Below are 19,881 nucleotides of genomic sequence, written 5' to 3'. Positions count from 1 at the left end.
ATACATGCTTCAAATGCAAAGAAGATGGGTGCTTTGCAATGGAATGCCTTGAGATAAGAAGAAGCAAATGAAAAAATAGTGGAGATAAGGAAGAACTTCAAAAGAAGCAAAAAGGAAAAAACATAGGTTGAGAAGGGTAAATTCAAGGAAACAAACAAGCCTCAAAAGGAGGAACCTAAGGAGAAACCTAATTATCAGTCTAGAGATGCTGAAGTTAAAGCGGGATGGAAACAAATAATTTCAACCACCAAATTCTTTGAACTCTAATGGAGGTAAGAAATAAAAAAATTCCCTTTAAAAGCTGCTTGCAAATGTTTTGTTGAGGCTAATTTGCTATTTTGGATTATGGAGGTTCGAACAAAGATATAATGTTAATTAGTTGGCTCACTATGATCTCTTAGAATGTGAGGTGCTTAGGAATTCCATCCAAGAAGGATGTGTTTAGTAGGAGAAAGAAATGGAATCCCCTCTCTTTCAACATCTCCTTTCTAAAAAGGGAAGGATTCAACTTATAGCTGAAGGATGCTTGGAAACAAACCAACAATCCAATGTCTAATCCAACGTAGAACTAGACGAGATCCATTGCTATCATAACTGAGATTACCAATATGTATGGCAAAGATTAAGATTGACTTCAAAGAGGGTTGCATGTTAGTAGTTAGCAATGTAGTGAGTATATTATTATGACTCTTTCTAAGTGTTCTAGTAATGGGATGTTTTATCAAATTCTCAAAGAAGTGGAGCATTACATGGAGGATTTGCAAAAACATAAAGGTGAAGTTGCCAAAATTTAGTCTAAGGGAAATGGTATCTTATGGGATTGGTTCTTCAACCAATTAATTTTATGAATTGATGAAGCAAAAGAAGCAACAAGAGTTCATCACTATGACAGATGATGGAGGAGGAATAGTGGAATTTATGTAGGGATGTTTCATCCTCTTTGGAATGTATTTGTAAATGGTCTATGCTTAGGTCCATTTGAGGTAAAGATGTCGATGCCAAAGGGTGTCCCATTGTCCCATTACTCTTCGCTACCATAATCACCAACCCTTTGCTTAGGAATTTGGATTTGAAGGTGCAACATGGAGTAAGCAAGGGGCTTCCTATACAATTAAGAAGACACTTGGTCTCGCAATTCTTTGCCAACAATAACTTACCAATGTGCAAGTAGAGAGGCAACTAGTAGATGTATTTGATGAAAGTGTATGAAAGATTTCTAGAGCTATCTGGGGTTGTGACTAATGTGAGCAAAATCAAGCTTATTTACCTAAGATTGAATGAGTTAGCAAATTTGCTAAGGGATCTAGGCTTCCAAGTAGCAAAATTAGAGCTGTAGTTGCTTGATTCTAAAGAATTTGGGCGTTTTCAAGATTTTTAGCATCATACCTTAATTACTGAGCATATGATGGAGGAATTTATTTGATTATCTTGTACATTATGTATGTTGTGAGTCAAGTAACATGCAACAGTGACCAAAAATACATGCACAAGAAAGGCCTAATTTTGGCATCATGAATCCAGTGTGATTAATGAAGGTTGAAGATCCATAGCCTAGATTATCATATAAGACAGTAGAAGTGAAGTAGAACTCTTGTTTCACCGTGGAGAAAGAAAAGCTTTCCCTTTAAAAGCTTGCTTGCAAATGTTTCGTTGACAAGACTATTTTTCTATTCAGGATTATGGAGGCTCAAACAAAGATACAATGTTAATTAGTTGGCTCTCTATGATCTCTCAGAATGTGAGGTTCCTAGGAAGTCCATCTAAGAAGGATCGGTTTAGTTGGAGAAAGAAATGGAAGCCAGTCTCTATTTAGGTTCAGCGCCTCCTCTCTAGAAAGGAAAGGATTCAACCCATAATTGAAGGATGCTTGGAATAATATGATAAGGTCTTAAGTTCTTATCTACCCAGTCAAAAAAGATGGTAAATTGCAAAGCACTCGACAGATAAAAAACTCCATAACTTGGAAGTTAGCTTAATACTCTTTTAGTGATAGTCATTAAGTTGAATGTTTTTGCATCTACTTTGTAAAGTTGTTTTTATGGGCTAACTTGGAAGTTACCTAAGTGCCCTTTTAGTCCTCTCCATTGGAGTAAGGAGGCCCGAGTTTGTGAATTGTATTGGTTCCCCCACAGCCTCTAACTCTTGCATAAGAATTGAGTGAATTACTTTCACACAACTTTTCAAATCATAAGTGAGGTTGGAAAAACTTAAAGCTTGAAATGAATAATAGGGAAATATTAAAAGATGGAGTGCCATCAATGTTATGCAAAAAATTAAAAGAGATATGTTCGAGATAATAATTAGGAATATTATTTGAGTCCTTGAATATTGATGAGTTAACTACACTTTTATAATAACATACCAACAATGGATCGTTAGGTTACTTGTTGAGATTTAAAGGTACCAATGTCAACAACTTGTGCTTAGGCATGCCCTTTATCAAGAGAGCATGCATGTGTTTGGGTTGGGATCTATATATGCTAGTAAGTTTATAACACTCCTTTACGATTGTTCATATCTATCATAGGCCAAGTAACATGCATGTGTTTGGGTTGGGGACTTAATTACTGAGCATATGATGGAGGAATTCATTTGATTATCTTGTACATTATGTATGCTGTGAGCCAAGTGACATGCAACAATGATAAAAAATACATGCACAGGAAAGGCCTAATTTTGGCATCATGAATCCAATGAGATTAATAAAGATTGAAGATCCATAGCCTAGATTATCGTATAAGACACTAGAAGTGAAGTAGGACTCTTGTTTCGTGCATTGTAACTAGGGCAATGGCCAACAATTAGAGAGGGATGGTCAATGCCAGCTTGAGTTGATCCAGACCACCTATAGGTGGATACACCTGAATTTGTGTGTTATCTTAAAGATAACAACTAAAAAAATTTAATGACGTCCTTTATGTAGTGATTAATGCTTGCAAATCTAAAGCCTAACATGCAATTATCTATATCTTTTTCTATCAAAATAGCTTGAAGAAATTCTAGTAAATGACTAAAGCATGTGTACAATTCTAGACCACTAGGAGGAGACTTAGCCTCATTGCATAAATTCATGTAATGCATTGTTCACCACATTGTCCTCTGAACATAGTCCCCTGACATAGTCCTTTGAGCTTGGTTCATGTAGGCTATCTAGTACACTCCTCAACCTATCCTCTTGAGAAGCTTGGTACAAGTAGGTTGTGTGGTAATCCTCTTGAGAAGCTTGGTACAAGTAAGTTGTTTTGGGTTTCAATAGGCATCCATCTTAAGTAGTAGCTATGCCCTAGACTCTGATGTCAAGAAGCATATTAGACTCAACTTGGGAGTGTATTCCTCATGCATCCCTCATGCATCTGTAACATACTTTGCTTGATGGGAAATTAGGAGCACCTTGATATTAAGGACTCAAAGAAGATATATTCAAGAAATATACGACTTGAAAAGGAAGTCAAATGGTACAAAGGATCAAAACAATAAATTCAAAATACCTTATTCTCTATCTTCTTTATTTTAAATGCTAAGGAAAAATCATCATTAGGAGCATTGGGTAGGCCCAAAAAAAGATAATAGAGAATTCCAAAGCCATGGAGAAGAAAAGTCTGAGAAGATGGTTAGAAATTTTAAACTCATACAAAGAGGAATTCAAGGGAAAGTCATAGCTAGAGGTAAAAAGGTGATTCAAGCTAAGCATAATAAACATTTGGAATTCAGGAAGAATGATGTGTTCCTCAAGCAGCAGTAGATGGAGTGGAGATCCATCTTCCCTAGGGAACATTGGAAGATATGGCAGAAATGCACTAGAAAAGTGTGGTCTAGTACTCCATAAACAAATTGAACACCCCTCTATGTAAGGTGTATATGCAGAAGCTAAACATGAAGGAGAGGCTCAATAAGTTTATAAAAATCCATGCATGGTGTGTCATGTGCCATCAATCTTGGGAGTCAATTCTCCATGTTCTCTGGCATTGCCTTGCAAGCAAGCTTTGTCTAAAAGAACGTGACAGGGTGGATTACAATTGTAGGCCTTAATGTAGAGGTTATGATGAAGATGGCATTGTTTGGGGACAAAGGTGTATTGGACAAAGACATATTAAACCTATGGAATGTCATCAGGGCATTAACATTAGCACCATTTGGGCCAATAAGAATTCTGAAATATGATCTACTATCTAGATAGACTGTAAGAGAAGTGCTTGCAACATGTAGAAAGATGAGGAGGAGAGAGCATGTCTTCAAACTGGGGGTACAAGCTCCTTAGAAAGACAAATTTTTGAAGCCTGTGGGAAGGCTTTGGAGCCCAATAGCATATTTTTCCATGAACCTCAAAATACTAACCTTCACATTAAAAGAAGGAAAGAGAGAATAGAGTTCTCTTTTTATTTTCGCAACAGCGCGGGCACTCATTCAGACTGTGCATAATCGAGGGCTAAGAATGGGGCAGGGGCTCTGCCACTACATGCAACAATATTGCACATGAAGTAGATGAAGACCATTATCGCGTCCATCGACCTTGTGATAGGTCCAGCGTTGACTGTCGTTTGAATACTGTGGAGCAGTTTCTTGGCATGAAGAGGGCTCATCATGGCAGACACACGAGAAGATTGAGGGCTAGAAGATATACAGTCCACCGGATGCTTATCTTGCTTAATTAATTCAGCACATCGAATGCCCTATCTCTTATTAGCCATCAGACCTTATTAGCCAGAAGATATACAGGTATATTTTGAGCATGTACGATGGCTTTTGATAGTCTTTATGTTTTGTAACTTTTAAGATTGAATGCTTCAATACAAAAAAGGGATCAATTTAATGGTAACTCTCAGGGCTTCCAACTGTTGAATCATTTAACAAGCGCAACACAATGCTGAAGTAGCCTTTGAAGATCTCAAAGAATATTTATTCCGCCACTGAGACCTTGCAATTGACACTAAATGAAAAAGTAGTGAAATCAAGAAAGCATGTGCCTATTGAATGCAGGAGAAAGCCCATGTGACAGTAGCGATGTCTTAAAATGGTAAGATATGAGGTTAGGATCCATGATGTTGGCTTAGAGGAATGGCTTGTTATTCAGGATGAATGAAAGATGCAGGCAAAATTAATGCCTACTCACAGTGATGGAGTGTGTCAAGGAGACATTGATCTTCACAAGTAGGTTGGAACCTACTTATGGCAGAGAACTCTTTAATCTACATTTAGGACTTGGGTTTTGTGTATGATCTTATCTCAGCAGGTACTATCTCCCAGTTACGTGTTTTATTGCTCAATATCAGATTCTCTAAGAATCTTCAAAAGCAGGGATTCTTTTCTTTGGGCTCTAGGAGAACCATCCAATGCTAGCCTTTGCAAAGAGGAGAGAGCAGTAGGAAGGATCAAGACAGATCTTTTAACTTCTCCTCCTCCATTCTTTCACAAAGCCAAGAGGACTGCAGTAGAGTTCTCCTTCCCTTTGGTGGACCCAAATGTTAACAGTTTTACCAGCAAATGTATGGACCTAGTCTTCCTTATAGCCATCAGGCCCTCTGCACATGGTGCTAATATGGCCAACACTGCCAGGGCATCATCAGTTAAGCCTGCATTGCCATCAGTCAAGAGACTGACAAGCATTGGGATACCTCCAGCAACCACTACCTTAGGCTTGTTCCCTGCAAATATCGATAGACTGAATAAGGCTGTTGCTGCATCCTTCTTTCCTCTTGGACTCCCTTGCCTTAGTAGATCAACCAAAGATGAGATAGCATGTGGGTGGTTCCCTATTGCAACCTTGTATTCATTCACCAGAGAAAGGCTGAAAAGTGTGGCAGCTGCATTCTCTCTGGACTCCATGTGTTGGCCGGTTGGTAGGACACTCACGATCGCATCCACAGCACCTGCAGCCATAATCAAGGCCTTGTTGTGATCATAGATGGATACATTGAGCAATGCAGTCATCACATTCTCTTGGGTTTGGGGGTCTTTGGAGGATAGAAGAGAAACAAGAAAGGGTATAGCACCCGCCTCTGCTATACATATCCTGTTGTGCTCACTACTCTTTGCCAGCAACCTTATTTCATAGGCTACCTGCCTTTGTATTTCAGGTGATTCTGTAGCTAATTTTCTCACAAGAAAAGAAGCAGTTGTCCTGGCATCTTCTAGAGCTGAATGAGTCATTGTTACATTGCTACGATCTGTTGCTTGGCAGTTCAAATTTATTTTGTCACCACATTCATTGCCAAGAGAGAGACTCTTTTGTGCACACCATTGGCTAATCAAACTTCTTAATGCATAATTAGGAATCAAGCTGACATGAAGGAGTATTTGCCCACTTTTGGGGCATGTTGAGTGGCTTGATTCGATCCACCTTGTTATTGAGCATCGGTCATATGTATGGCCAGTTGCCACCACCACAGGATCAGTCATCAGTCCAAGAGAGACTGGGCACCTAAATTCATCAGGTAGAATTAAATCCCTTGAATTTAAGTCATCATCACTAATGTTGGCTATAGAAGCTTGATTGGCAATTTTATCTAGGTGTGGATTAAGGGCAGCTAAGTAGCAGTTTTTAGGGCTGCCTTGGCCATAGATGACACATGTGGCATACCACAAGAATGTGATCAGCTTGCTGATGGTTGATAAAGTAGCAAGTTTGCCTGTGTATGCTTGGTTATGTATCTCTTGTTCCAATAACCTGATCTCTTTATGGCAAGATCTGGTGTGATATAACTCCATAGCCTCGAGATGTCATGAATTGCAGACAGCAGCGCTAAACAAACTCTCTCGTCAGCTGCCTTCTTGATAATTTTCGTTCTCTTCAATTGTACATGAACCAATTCTATTTGCTCGCGGAGCTCTTCGGGTATGTCCATGAGCTGTAAGGGAAAGACATCCAAGGCCTGATCCATAGCTTCAGCAATTCTCTTGAGCTAATGAACAATGGCTTCGTTGTAGACTATCTGCCACATGCTGTTGCACTCCAAGCAATCTTTGAGTAAGAGTTCAGCTGTTCTAATGGTGAAGCTGAGCTATTTAAGGCATATCAAAGATGATGAAGGCAGGGGAGCCTGGGAAATGCTTAATTCTTCAAAAAGCATGGTGAGCAGTTTAATCCTTCTCACCATCATTGATGTATTGCGCCGGTGGTGCACAGTAAATGGTCCAAAGGATGCTACAGTCTGAGACATGGTGATCAAGCCCTTGATTAAGGCCTGTGGATTGTTCAAATTAGCCATGGTATGACCTGTTGCCATCCAGTTGGGATGAGGCTCAAGTCCGCAATAAGTGGTCAGCAGGCCTGGAGTGGAAATGCAGCAGCTCGACAGGTCAGATAAAGCAGGGCAGATCTGAAATGCAGCAATTGAGATGAAGCAGGGCAGTCCGCAATAAGTGGGCAGATCTGAAATGCAGCAATTGAGATGAAGCAGGGCAGTCCGCAATTTGCAGATGAAGCAGGGCAGATCTGAAATGCAGCAATTGAGATGCTACATGGCAGTCCGCAATAAGTGGTCAGCAGGCCTGGAGTGGAAATGCAGCAGCTCGACAGGTCATGTTGGTTGTAGCTGACTTGAAAGATCTCAAATAGTAATAGCTGAGGTGAGGATGATGAATTAGGAGAAAAACTAGTAGATAGAACCACATGTAGACTGTCATCAGCAGGTGGAGGGCAATGAATCAGCTGAAAATAGACAAACAACAGCTGGAAACAATGAAACATCAGCTATAAGGAATGAAACATCAGTTGGAACAACTCAAAGCTGGAATAATAATGAAACATCAGCTGGAACATTTCAACAGCTGGAATAAGAATGAAATGAAATATCATCCCATCAGCTCGAAACATTTCTTATAAACAAAGCGTGGAATAATTTCAACGCATTAGTGCTGCTCAGAGCCCAAGCAAACATCTCAGCAATCTGCTTCTGGGACTCTAGCCTGTGCTGGTGCCTTCCGCTCTGCACCGTCGTCCTCTGGCTCTGGCTCTGTCAAGCTTCAACAACGAATGCCATTGCTCCTCCGGAAATAAAGATTGGCGCCTTAATTGCTGAAAACACAATCATTGGAGGGATTGCAAAGTCTGCAATAGAGCTAGCGGTCTCTGAAATCAACAAGGACAGTAGATTGCTGAACCGATCAAAGATCATCCTTCATATCCTGGACTCCAATTGCAGTGCCTTTTTAGGCACCGCCGCCGCAATGGAACTTCTGCAACAAGAGGTGGTGGCAGTTGTTGGCCCATAATCCACATCAGTTTCACATTTTGTTGCACATTTAGGTGGTTCCACACAAACCCCTCTGCTGTCATTTGCTGCAACAGATCCAGCTCTTTCAGAGTTTCAGTATCCATACTTTTCCCGAATAGCTCATACAGATTCTGTACAAATGGAAGCAATAGCAGCATTCATGGGAAATTATGGCTGGAGGGAGGTGGTTGCTTTGTACATAGATGATGACTTAGGAACAAATGGAGCTGCAGCTTTGAGTGATGCACTTGGGTCTGTAGGAGCTAGGCTAGTGCAAAAGGAAGATTTTCCTCCAGATATCAACAGGACAGGTATTGGTAGCATTCTCATAGAGTTGGCTGCAATGCAGACACGGATTTTTGTCGTTCATATGCCACAGTATCTTGGATTCATGCTCTTTTCTGAGGCCAAATATCTTGGTATGATGACTGCTGGCTATGTGTGGATTATAACGGACTCAATAGCTGGTGCCTTGGGTTCTACAGAGCTTGATACTGATGCTCTCAACACTTTAGAGGGTGTTATTGGGACAAGGGCCTATTATTCTGAGTCACCTGAATTCCTATCATTTCTTTCCAAGTGGAAGAATTGGAGCAACAATTCTAATGGACCCCATATATATGGTCTGTATGCTTATGATGCAACTTGGATGATTGCTCATGCCTTAAATAGCTTTCTTAATGATGGTTTCAATTTCACTTTCAAAGATTTTACCATCCTAAGGACAGAGTCAGGGGGTACTTCAGAGCTTGGAAGGCTGAAAATCCTAAGTGAAGGACCACTGCTACGCACAAAAATCCTGCAAACAAAGTTTCCTGGAACTTCAGGTCTTATAGAAGTAGGTGTGAAAGGTGACCTTGTACGGTCTGAATTTGAGATTGTTAATGTGGTAGGATGGAAATTAAATGTGATTGGCCATTTGAACAATGCAACACAGCTGTCTGTCTCCTCTTCTGGTCACAGTAGAAATGCAAGTTTGGACGTCCTTGTATCCACAGCTTTTCAAAATGGGACATTTAACACCATTTCTCCCATTACACAATCATTGAATAGAGCAGCTGTCATATGTGCATCTACAGCACTAAAGGAGTCATCCAGCAGATAAATATCTGCATCATTGTAGACAGCCCTTGCGAGTTGAATTCTCTGCTTTTGACCCCCACCCATATTAAGACCCCTTTCTCCAATCTCTGTAAGATCACCAAAAGAGAAACTCTGAATGTCCTTTTCAAGAGCACAAGCTTTCAGTGTTTTCTGATATCGCACTTTATCATATGGCTTCCCAAACAGAATGTTATCACGAATTGTTCCACATTGAATCCAGGCATTATGGGCAACATAAGCAGTGGTGCCCACTACTTGAACATCTCCAGACAACTTCGGAATCTCTCCAAGGATTGCACAAAGTAGAGAAGACTTTCCTGAGCCAACAGCCCCACATACTGCTATCTTCTCACCAGCTTTGAATGCAATGTTAATGTTGCTCAATGTAGGTTTTGGAGATTCAGGATTCCATGACATGGTACAATCAGTGATTTTGATGGGGAACTCAGCAACACTGAGATTTAACCTCTGAACTGCATCTTCAGGCAGCTCATCATCCCTAAGAAAATTACCAAGCCTGTTCATGGAGACTGTGACTTGAATGTAAGCTGCCAAGACCTCTGGAATCATCCTCACAGGCTCTTGAATTATCTTAAACGTTGCTAGGACGGTGAAGATAATGGTAGCAGTGAGTGTTTGACTCAGACCGATGCAAGTGGCATTGAGGAATCTGTCCATCTTGAAAGCCTTCGCAGCCTCGTAGTCTATACTGCGGCTGCGTTTCTTGTGGAGAGATGTGTAAGAAGTATCATGGTCATCCAGAGACCGGTTGCGATAGCGATCTGGTGGTGGTTGGTCAGAATCATCTGCATCTTCGTCTAAGCTCATGGTGGACTCATGATCTGGAAGCTCTCTTTCCTTGGGAACCGTCGCTTGCCCCACAGTGACGGCAGGGTCTCTTAGCTATATATAGTTTGTCTATATAGCTAATACTTTTTTCGTTTTCGAATCACTGTATGGCACAGCAAGCCATGGCATGCTATTGAAGTAGTTGTCAAAATATTCTTGGTCTTCATCAGATGAGATAAACACAACCTCAAATTATGTGATAGCATCATTGATGCACAGAACAATGGTGCTATCATGCCCAAAGAACAAGACCGTTTGGTGGAGACTAGATCATACTCTTCTATTGACTATCAACATGAAGGGTCAAAACCAGAGATGACCTATGATGACTTCAGCACATGCATTAAATGTATCTAGGTAGGCTTTTGATAGTATGAGTTCAAGGTACAATGCTACATCAAGCAACATCAAGCACTATGGCATGGCTTTCATTAGGGGCATCATCAGTAACGTTTAAGCACGCGCACTAATTATTGGTCAATTTTGGTTTCTAGCTTGCAAGATGTCTATGGGATGCTACCTTAAGATGATCAAATATGAAATGCCAAAGGATCATGACACAAAGGAAGTAATCGCAAATGCTCAGGTGAGAGTTTTAAGAAATTTTCTTGTCCTTTTCTTCAACATGGTTTTTTTAGTAGTGGATCAAATTTAAAAAGATGCAAAATTGAGTTGATTCTTACAAGGACAAGTTTTATAGTCAAATGTCTACATGCATCAAAAGTGGTGGTTTTGTTGGTCTACTTGAAAGAGGTAAAGAAAGAAGTCATTGGCTCCATTTATGAAGGCAAATCACAACTACTTGAAGGAAGAGAGAAGACATTTAGCTTGCAATTGCAAATGAAGACAATTTGTAACTAGGTTGGGATTGCCAGGTACTTTCCTGCTTGGGGGTGGTCTAATGAATTTTTTTAGTGAGTATGTTTGCTCCAATCATGCATTGAATTGTGTTTGAAAATTTAGAGCATATCTTTCCTCTCTCAATACTAGGTGGTAAACTTCTAAAGTGGTTTGAGAAATCTTTTATGTTGTGTAGAGTATGGTTTGTTGGCTACATGTTGGTAGGGTCTTTTCCCACTATTTTGGAGCTTGTGGAAGCATATGAGCTTGAGAAGAGCTTGTGGGTTGCGAGCAGCTTCAAGGAGACGCTTGACATCAACAGAGCTTAGGCAGTTGTTCCTTCATACCTGGTTTGCCTAGCTCCTTGGCTTCTCTTTCCCAACCCCCCCAAATGGCCTTGGGAGGCCTTGTATTCATGATGTGTGATGTTAGCTTTCAGCTCCAGCTATGTTGTTGAGCCCTTGGTAGTTCTTCAATGGTTGTTAATAATACAATTAGCCACACTTTATTTTTCCAGAAAAGGCTGAAGTGATGGGTAGGAAAGTCTAAGACAAAGCTCGGGAAGGAATAACAGGGCAGGGAGCTGATGTATCATGTACAAAAAGCTATACACTAGGAAGGAGAGGGGTGGATAAGGCCAAGGATAAGTAAGGATGGGCACGTCAAGCTGGGAGGGGCTGCCTTATGATTTTGTAAAACAGTATTGATAGGTTTTTCTATGATTTTGTAGTATTAGGTGGTGTCAAGGTGTAACCAACTAAAAGCTTTGTCTGTATGAGTGTATAAACAATGAATTTGGTTTCTTTATAATGCTATTAGTATACTAACTCCAAAATTTGCAGTCATCATGTGAAGGATCGCAAGCTACAACTTTACATGGTGCTAATTTTAACTCTTCAAACAGGTTATGGCTGAGGGAGCAGCAACACATCATTTGAAGTTATTGATCCCTACATTGCTCAGGTACCAATTTTCACCAACAAAAATCTTAATTTTGATGCACAATCACTATCAAAACTTTTTTTAGGACAACAATTAACAACACAGTGCATGCCTTTCTCCTTTGAAGCACCCCCTATGGATTGGTACTTGAGTTCTCTTGAGACTATCTATGGATTGGTACTTTAGTTCACCTTGGATATTCAATTGCTAAGACCAATCTAACTTCTTGTGGAATTTGGCTTGCTTATAGGACATTTTTCATTGACATCATCATTTGTAATAATAGTATCAATGTTTAGCTAGCATTTGAGCAAATCAAGGCTTATTTCTTGTGAATATTTGTCTAATATTTTAGATGAAGCCTATGCACACTTGAAACCTCACTATTGAGAGGCTTGTTCTATCTAGCAGCTTTTGCCTATGGAGTTAGAGTGGTCATGGTAGCATCTCTTCTAGACACGGGCAATGCCAACAAGGTGCTTGGAGGAGGGGAAGCATATCAAACCCTGGACTACCACCACAAGGTTTATGAAGGAAATCCATAGAAGATACATCTATTGCTACTTTGGTGCTCTTACATTAGATGCACCTCTTGCTACTTTGGTTGTAGCAAGCCCAATAAAAGGTTAGATTGGTTGAATTTGAGCTTGATGGATTTGTACGTTTCATCCACTATCTAACAACTTGCTAAAACGTTGAAAATGAAGAATGTAACTTGAGGGTTTTGATATCCTATTTGCATGTAGTGGTAAGCTAAATAAATTTGACTTCGTATGATACTTTAATATATTGGATTTCTATCTTGTGGGCAAACTCAACACTAGCATATGTATTTGGTCAATCTTATTGTTTGAGAGTGTAGATAGCTTTGCATATTCCCACAATGCATATTCTCACAAGAGTATGCATTGATTTGGATGGGCATTACATTTATCCCCATTAGTAAGTATGATACAATATGGTTCCATGAGCAAATAATTTAAATATCATTTTATTATTTGTCTTGTTGTGGATAGGACTACAGGGTTTGAAGCATACAACCAGTAGAGTAGATCTATGTTGTGGAGCTATGGGAGATTGCAGTGCTTTTAGGATCAAGGGAAGGAAGTTTACTAAAAATGGTAGGTCTTCTCTTGTTGCTTTGAGCTTTTTTTGCTATGTGCATGTTTAAGCCTTTTGATATCCTTGGTAATTGTAAACACAAAATGCATCTAGGGACAACATTGTGGGTGAAGCAGCAAGGATCTGCATTTCAAAAAAAAGGAAGGGAGGCTTAGGAAGAGCTAATAAGACTTAATTTTTTTAACGGTGGAGCAGATCGGAAGAGGATGACAACTCTAGACCTACCTTAGGTGCTCTAGAACATGGTGAAGCAAAGAGAATGTAGTGTTCAAGACAATTTTTTTAGTGGATTCAATCATAATTCTATTGCTAACAATACAACATTGTGAACAAATTGTGATTAGTTTTCTTAACATGATATATTAGTGTGATAATGGCTTGTATTAATGGTTCCGACCAGTTTTTTTCTATAGGAAAATTTTACTATATGTATGGTTTCAACTAGTTTTCTTATCTAGGAATATTTTACTAGATCAACTAGGAATTTTAAAAATTTTCTATATAGAAATATTTTACTAGATCACTAACTTGTAAAGTGTTCCACTTTTACTAGTTGAGACTTTTTCTAGATACTTTGATAAGTATCTAGAAAATTTCTCTTTTTTTACTATATGGAAAAGTGTTTAAAGTTCCTTGTGTAAGACTGCCATGGTTTCGTCAGACGCCAGAGGCAGCATCAGCGGCAGCATCACCTCCAGCAGTCAGAGGGACGATGATGGCGTCCGCCTCTATAACCCTTTCCAGGAGTATCGTGGCACTGCCTTTGACCTGCAGTCCGTCAACACCCTCTATCGCCTCCCCTCATCTCCTGAATTCCTCTACTCGGAGGAGGCCGCCGTGCAGCACCGCAACTGGACCGAGAACTTAACCTACTACACTGGCTGTGGCTACCTTAGAGTGGTCTGGAGGCAGGGAGCGAAGGCTGCCTTGAGAGTCTCAGAGGAGGTCTCCCAGCCGAGGCCATGGACGAACAATTTCCGGTGCGAGGGGCCTTCGTCAGTGTCAGTGAGGTCTTTGATCTCCTGTAGGATATCGGCATGATCCATGGCTACTTCTTGTAAAAGGGTCAATGAGCTGCTCCTTGGAGAGAGGCTCCATGAGAGAGCGGACGTCCTCAGCGCAGACATCAGACTCGTCGCCCCCCTCATACGATAGCATTGCTCACCTCGTCTCCGCCAGTGCAGCTTATGGATTGGAAGACGATGCCAACAACATGTATCGAGCGTAAACACTAATGTTGGAAATCTCTTTGTGATGTTGTAGAACCTCGCTCTCATACCATGTTCGAAACTGCAAGGAAGATGAGAGACGAAAGGAAGAGAGAGAGAAGAGAGATATGAGACACTGGAAGTGGAACCCCAGAAGCGTGTCAACTGAGCACACATGATAGGAATATATAGAGGGGACCTGGGGCGCTATATATAGACAGACTATATATAGCTAACAAAGTGGTGTAGATTTCATGATGGTTTTATATTGAATCTTGATTATAGTTTCATATTTTCTTTGTAGTACAAATTTTTTAAATATATTCAGGTACTTTCTTAGATGTACTATCATTCCAAGTCAATTTTTTATGTAAATAATATTGTTGGGTTCTCAAGGTTGTATCTATGGACTCCTTTGATCAAATTACCTATATGTTGTTTAGTGAGCAGTGCTACTCAAAGACTAGCCTCTCTCATAATCCAAAAATGGGATGTTAAGGAGTGCCAATTAGGGGTTTGACTTTGTCAAAGAACACCACAAAATGAAAATTTTTGATGTCTAACAAACACAACAAGACCAACTCATGAACACAAATGATCAATAATGCCTCTTGTAGCCACAAATACTCCAAAATCAAACACAAGGCAAAGCATTAATAAATATCAAAACATTAAATTTTAAGTCAGAAAAAACAATTACTTCATATCTCTTTGAGATTTGATACACAATACTTTGAATCTTCAGCTTTTGAATTTTTGCAAGGTTCGACCAACACACAAAATATCCTTACATTTGTATGGGATGCTCCTGCCTTGTCTTTCTCAACACAAATTTTCATGAAGACAAGGGAAAGTTTTCTTAGTCTTCACAACTCCCCTTTATATAGGTCTCTCCTCACATAACACACGTTGTGCTTTTGCTTTGAAAGATTTAGGCCTTTTAATCATTAACAAAGCTTAAAATATTTATATTACAAATTCAAAAGCTTGATAGCTTTTAATCATAAAGCTTTATAAATCTCTTTCATTTTGATCTCTCATCACCTTCCAATCATGCTTTCATCCTCTTTTCCTTTTGTTCTGATGACTCGGTGTGTCAGCTCAAGCCTATAACCTCCCCCAAATCTCTTTTGAACTACATAGATAGTTCTCTAATTAAGTGCTCTTTCTCCACACAAATGGCCCACTCCAAGGAAGCTTAAATAATGCAGTCATTCAGCTCTGTATCTTCACACCGCAAGCTCAACTTAATCCATCAAGAGGCTCCTCTCTCATTATCCTCACCTCATCTCACCCATCCATTTGGAAACAACATGTGATCTCTTGAAAAAATTTGAATCCACTTCAATTGCAACTGCCTTTGCTAAATAAGATTTTCTAGTCCCAAGAAGTAGAAAGGAGGCCACAATATCTCCTCTTCATCTCCTTCTAAATCTTTGCCACCATGATCCTTAATATCTTATCCTTTTTTTAACTTATACTTTGTTATTGCTTTGGGGTCAGTGCACTGCAAGTCCTAGTCAAGGGATTGTAGTGCTCATGACTTGTTAATGGATTTCAACCCTGTTTTTCCCTATTTTGGGCCTGTTTATAGCAGTAACCCTAAAACAATTCACTTTGATCTCTCAAACCTATCCTACTCTATCTGCAACAAAAATCACAACTCAAGTAGTGAAATGCTTTATCATACTTGCGTAGTCATAAAAATCTAAAGTAATTACTTACATTGAAGATTAAACTCTCAAATCTCCTACCTACATCAAGCACCAATTTGGGGATGAAACCCTACTTCGACATTTGATTTGAAGCGTGCAAGTGCTCAAGCTTGAATTTGTTGGTCCCCCGACAGTGGAACTAAAATGTTGTGAGAGTTCATGCTCAACCACCAAAACTCATGGACTTCTTATTGTTCAAGCGTTTCAAGCAAGCTCTAATGGCTATCTCTCACCTAGCCGACGCACCTCCGATCGCATAGCTCTAATGAGCTTACCTTGATATTGTCCAAATGAGTGGCCTCCTCCCGCAAGCACTTTGATAGCTCCAGGATCCTAGTTGTAAGCTCAAGCACCCTCAAGCCTCCTCACTTGAGCTCCATCCTCCATAGTCATGCATGGGATAAGGGAAGAGAAGAGAAGAAAAGAAGAGAGGAGAAGATGGAGAGCTTCTCCACCATAGTCCCTCACCCTCACACACTCACTAACTCACACACTCACAATCCATCTCTCAAGCACAAGCACACACAAGCAAGAAGAAGAGAAGAAGGGAGGAAGAAGGAGCCACTTTAGCCACACACCAAAAAATGAGCTTCTCATTCACTTTTTGAGTTTATATACAAATCCTAAATCCCTTGGGCACCCATCCCCTTTTTTACATGATCGAGCATCTTGCCAAGGTTCTCTTTCCCTATTCCCTTCTAGTTTCCTTATCCCTTCACCTATGCTCATCTAGATTCTACAATTTGCATAGGAGGGAGCCTGGTGCTCTTTTTACCAAATTTTGGTGACGTCTTTGCATTTTAAAATGTGCCTTTAGCTTTGACTTGACATTTTGCACTTTTTTCCTTTTCTCTCTTATTCGTTTTCCGGGCTGCCTTTTTCCACATTATTCCATGTTTTTGAATTTTATTTTTCCCATCTCGCATGCGGGTTAAAAAATTTGCAAGTAGAAGATTAATGTGTGTGTTTGACCACCTTCCTATGCGAAGGGCATTGTCTCTTGCACTACACTGATTGCGTTGGATATGCTAAGACAACGTAGGTTGACGATCCATTTAATTTGGTTCCTTCTAGCTGTAGCTCAACTCCACATGAATCAATCAATGATGATCAAATACTAGACATACAATGGGATGGTCAGGAGTACTACATCACGATTAGCTTGTAGTGGCTAGTAGATCAATTGTCTCCTCCTTGCAACACTACTTATAGCATCCCTGAATCATGTTCCTTCACCATTGTGATGGACAGCCCTTTCCATTTAGATAGGTCTGGACATTTAGATATTATAGATCAAGATAACTTATAGTAATGCTAGCTCAATGCACTATCCCTCGATACCTTGTTGGAGTCCTCGAAATCTATAAAAGATCATGACTAGATTGCTGTGGGAGATTGCTCTGATGCCTTCCCCACTTGTACCAACCAACTACAAAATGTTGCATTAATGTAGATCCCTTTAAAACGTTGGTGCATTCATAATCTCGATTGAGATCACATTAATGTTTAGTACATGAATTATTGTCTCCATGAGCCTATATAGTAATCAAGTTGGACCATGGTTTCGGAGGGACAGCATTGGAGTACTTATAGCAAATGCAACTGAAAGACTTATTGCCTATTTCTATTACATTTCTTTCCTACTTGAAAGCATGTGCTATGATATTCTCTTAAGAAACAGGCGAAGAGCTACCCTTCAAGTAGATGCAACAAGAAGCTATATCTTGATTATGTGTTGTTTGAATTATGGCTTCAAAGCTTGTGGTATTGTAAGGGCACTTGCAATAGACCAATGTCTACATTCTAAGATGATTAAAGAAGGCTAGGAAAAGGACTTGCACATTGGTACCACATTGGTGAACATTTACACAAGGTTAGTGGGAGCAAGAGTGTGAGCATGGCCTTTAGTAATGTTTCCATGTCCTGGACATCGCATCCATAAGGTAATACCTAAGATCCTCACAAAATTTAAGCTTTATAATTTAGTTTTAGCATTAATACTATAGAGGAATTGAATGTCTCCCACTTCAAGAAAAAGTAAAAAAGGCAACCTCAAATCTTCTTAGGGCCAAGAGGAGTAGAGAAGAAGATAACTACTGAAAGTGAAAGATGGAGGTTTTCAAACTACACAGCCTTCATACACTCTTAAAGTTTTGGTAGAAAAAAGGTCCTCCATTGAGGTAGCACGATGCATATAGATATCATCGAACATAAGGTTTCTTAAAAAGGACATCTATGTTGGTACTACCCAACTATATATGTATGTGTAACGTGTCCACTAGTATCATCCAGGACATGTCTTAGCAGTCCATCGGAAAGGATGCCTAGAAACCTCCACACGGCACTCCCATGGAATGTTACAGGTTTTGCGATCTAGGTCTTCCCGTGCCTGCCATGTAGCGGAAGTATCCTGGCCGTTCCCACTTAGGATCCACCGGAATTAGGGTTTTCTTGATGGGTCATTAGCTAACAGCAACTAGCGTCAGACCCGAGCGAACTACTTTACGCAAAAACGCCAGGTCTGAAGTGGATTCACGCTGCACTTGGTTCAAGGAGAATGGGAAACGAGAGGGATGCAAAGCTCAACCTCTCTGCCATAAGGCATAGTCCCATTCCGTTCTCCTAAAACAGCGTAAATCGGGTAAGAGGTAACTCTAGGTCATCGTTCTCGTTATTTGTTTTGATGATGATGATCATTCCGCTGTTCTTCGAGATTTTTGAGAAAAGTTCCTGGCTAACCGGAACCACCCAACCGTAGGACGAACCCATGGCCCATCCTCCGCACTTTCCTCGGTTTGTTTTAGTTATGTAGTTATCTAATACATTAATTTGACATATAACAATCAGCTTCTTAAATTAATCCCTTTAAGCACTGGTTCCTTCACGTAATCTTATCATGTGACATAGAAAAACAATATCAAGCAAGTTCTTTTTTTTACATTTCATCATTTTATCATTGAAATACAAGGAGTTCCGCCCGTAGGCTTGTCCATAATCCGCCCGAGGCTATCCAGTAATCCCCAGGCATCACTATTCCAAGCTTCCGCCTGTCAACTAGTATGCGGGCCTCAAGATCCAATCACGAGTCACGTTAGCCTCTTGTGCAGGACCCGAAAGGCGAGGGATTTATGGCCAGAGCCCCCCCTAGCACCCAAGCGTCCTTCTACTCTAAGTAGAGCTCAACGGAGAGACCTCTCGCAGCACGTTCGGTCCACGTTCCCGACGCGGTCAACAACCCCCTTGGTTAGGGTCAGGCAGGCAGTCGGGGGTAACTGAAGCTGCCTCTCCCTTCAGACCTTTAACCTGAATTATAGATACTCATTTAATTTGCAATTCATAATTCAAACAGGGCCCTAAAATCTCTAGCAAGCACAAACATTTCCATTAATCAACCCAGTTGTTTGGTAAACTGCTAAGGAAGTGTTCTTTCCTTTTTGAGTGTATCAGCACTCGTTCCCAAGGTGTCTTCTAAATTGGCAAGATCTTTTACATTCCGGTGTAGGGCATACCCAACTTGGTTAACCCTAAAGTTCCTTAGATATGCTAGTTTCTGGTTTACAACTTTCCTTATTTAGAAGGATATCCAAAAATACGTCTTTTTGCAGGATAACTTGCGTAGGGATCTACCATCCTTGATGAGGGTTTTTACCCTTTCTCCTTGTGAATTAATCACAAGTCTAAATGATTTCAAACTTGTTGCGTAAGTCCTGCGATGGAGTAATCTGTTTAGATCCTTTAAGCTGACGTATACCAGGCCTAGGGTTTCTTTTTTTTAAGAACCTTAGGGACAAACCCTAGTTCCTTAACTTTACGAATTTTTTTGTCCCTACAGTAAGGAAAGTAGTCAAGTGCTTAGGGTATGAATGTTTCTATGTTTAGATTGGTTCA

At 40.2% G+C, this 19,881-nt stretch overlaps 1 protein-coding gene across 16 annotated transcripts; it reads left to right on the top strand.

The window, feature by feature from the left end:
• The first annotated feature begins 4,295 nt into the window (after positions 1 to 4,295).
• Positions 4,296 to 13,428, top strand: LOC148030315 (glutamate receptor 3.3-like). 16 transcript variants are annotated; one of them, XR_015692165.1, is made up of 8 exons: positions 4,296 to 4,716; positions 10,661 to 10,752; positions 10,867 to 11,041; positions 11,203 to 11,356; positions 11,911 to 11,969; positions 12,360 to 12,573; positions 12,965 to 13,069; positions 13,164 to 13,428. XR_015692165.1 is itself a non-coding variant. In XM_087686608.1 (8 exons), exon 1 carries the CDS (start codon positions 8,353 to 8,355, stop codon positions 9,316 to 9,318), a length of 966 nt encoding a protein of 321 aa, XP_087542734.1. In that variant the 5' UTR covers positions 7,053 to 8,352; the 3' UTR covers positions 9,319 to 10,523; positions 10,661 to 10,752; positions 10,918 to 11,041; positions 11,203 to 11,356; positions 11,911 to 11,969; positions 12,360 to 12,573; positions 12,965 to 13,069; positions 13,164 to 13,428. The 16 variants fall into 16 exon arrangements, 12 of the variants coding, with proteins under 12 accessions (XP_087542734.1, XP_087542736.1, XP_087542744.1 ...); XR_015692166.1 differs by having other exon boundaries at positions 4,297 to 4,716; positions 10,918 to 11,041; XM_087686608.1 differs by lacking the exon at positions 4,296 to 4,716 and adding an exon at positions 7,053 to 10,523 and having other exon boundaries at positions 10,918 to 11,041.
• Positions 13,429 to 19,881: the final 6,453 nt, after the last annotated feature.

The sequence above is a fragment of the Lygodium microphyllum genome, chromosome 10 (genome assembly GCF_053477565.2).
Source record: "Lygodium microphyllum isolate KBCC chromosome 10, Lygodium_microphyllum_v1.1.10, whole genome shotgun sequence".
In the NCBI taxonomy this organism is placed as follows: domain Eukaryota; kingdom Viridiplantae; phylum Streptophyta; class Polypodiopsida; order Schizaeales; family Lygodiaceae; genus Lygodium; species Lygodium microphyllum.
Note: the sequence above shows the minus strand (reverse complement) of the source record. Positions and strands in the feature narration are given on the sequence as shown.

What these genes read in the sequence shown, in the direction of transcription:
- LOC148030315 (XM_087686614.1), top strand. Translation starts at nt 8,353, where the DNA reads ATGGAAGCAATAGCAGCATTCATGGGAAATTATGGCTGGAGGGAGGTG.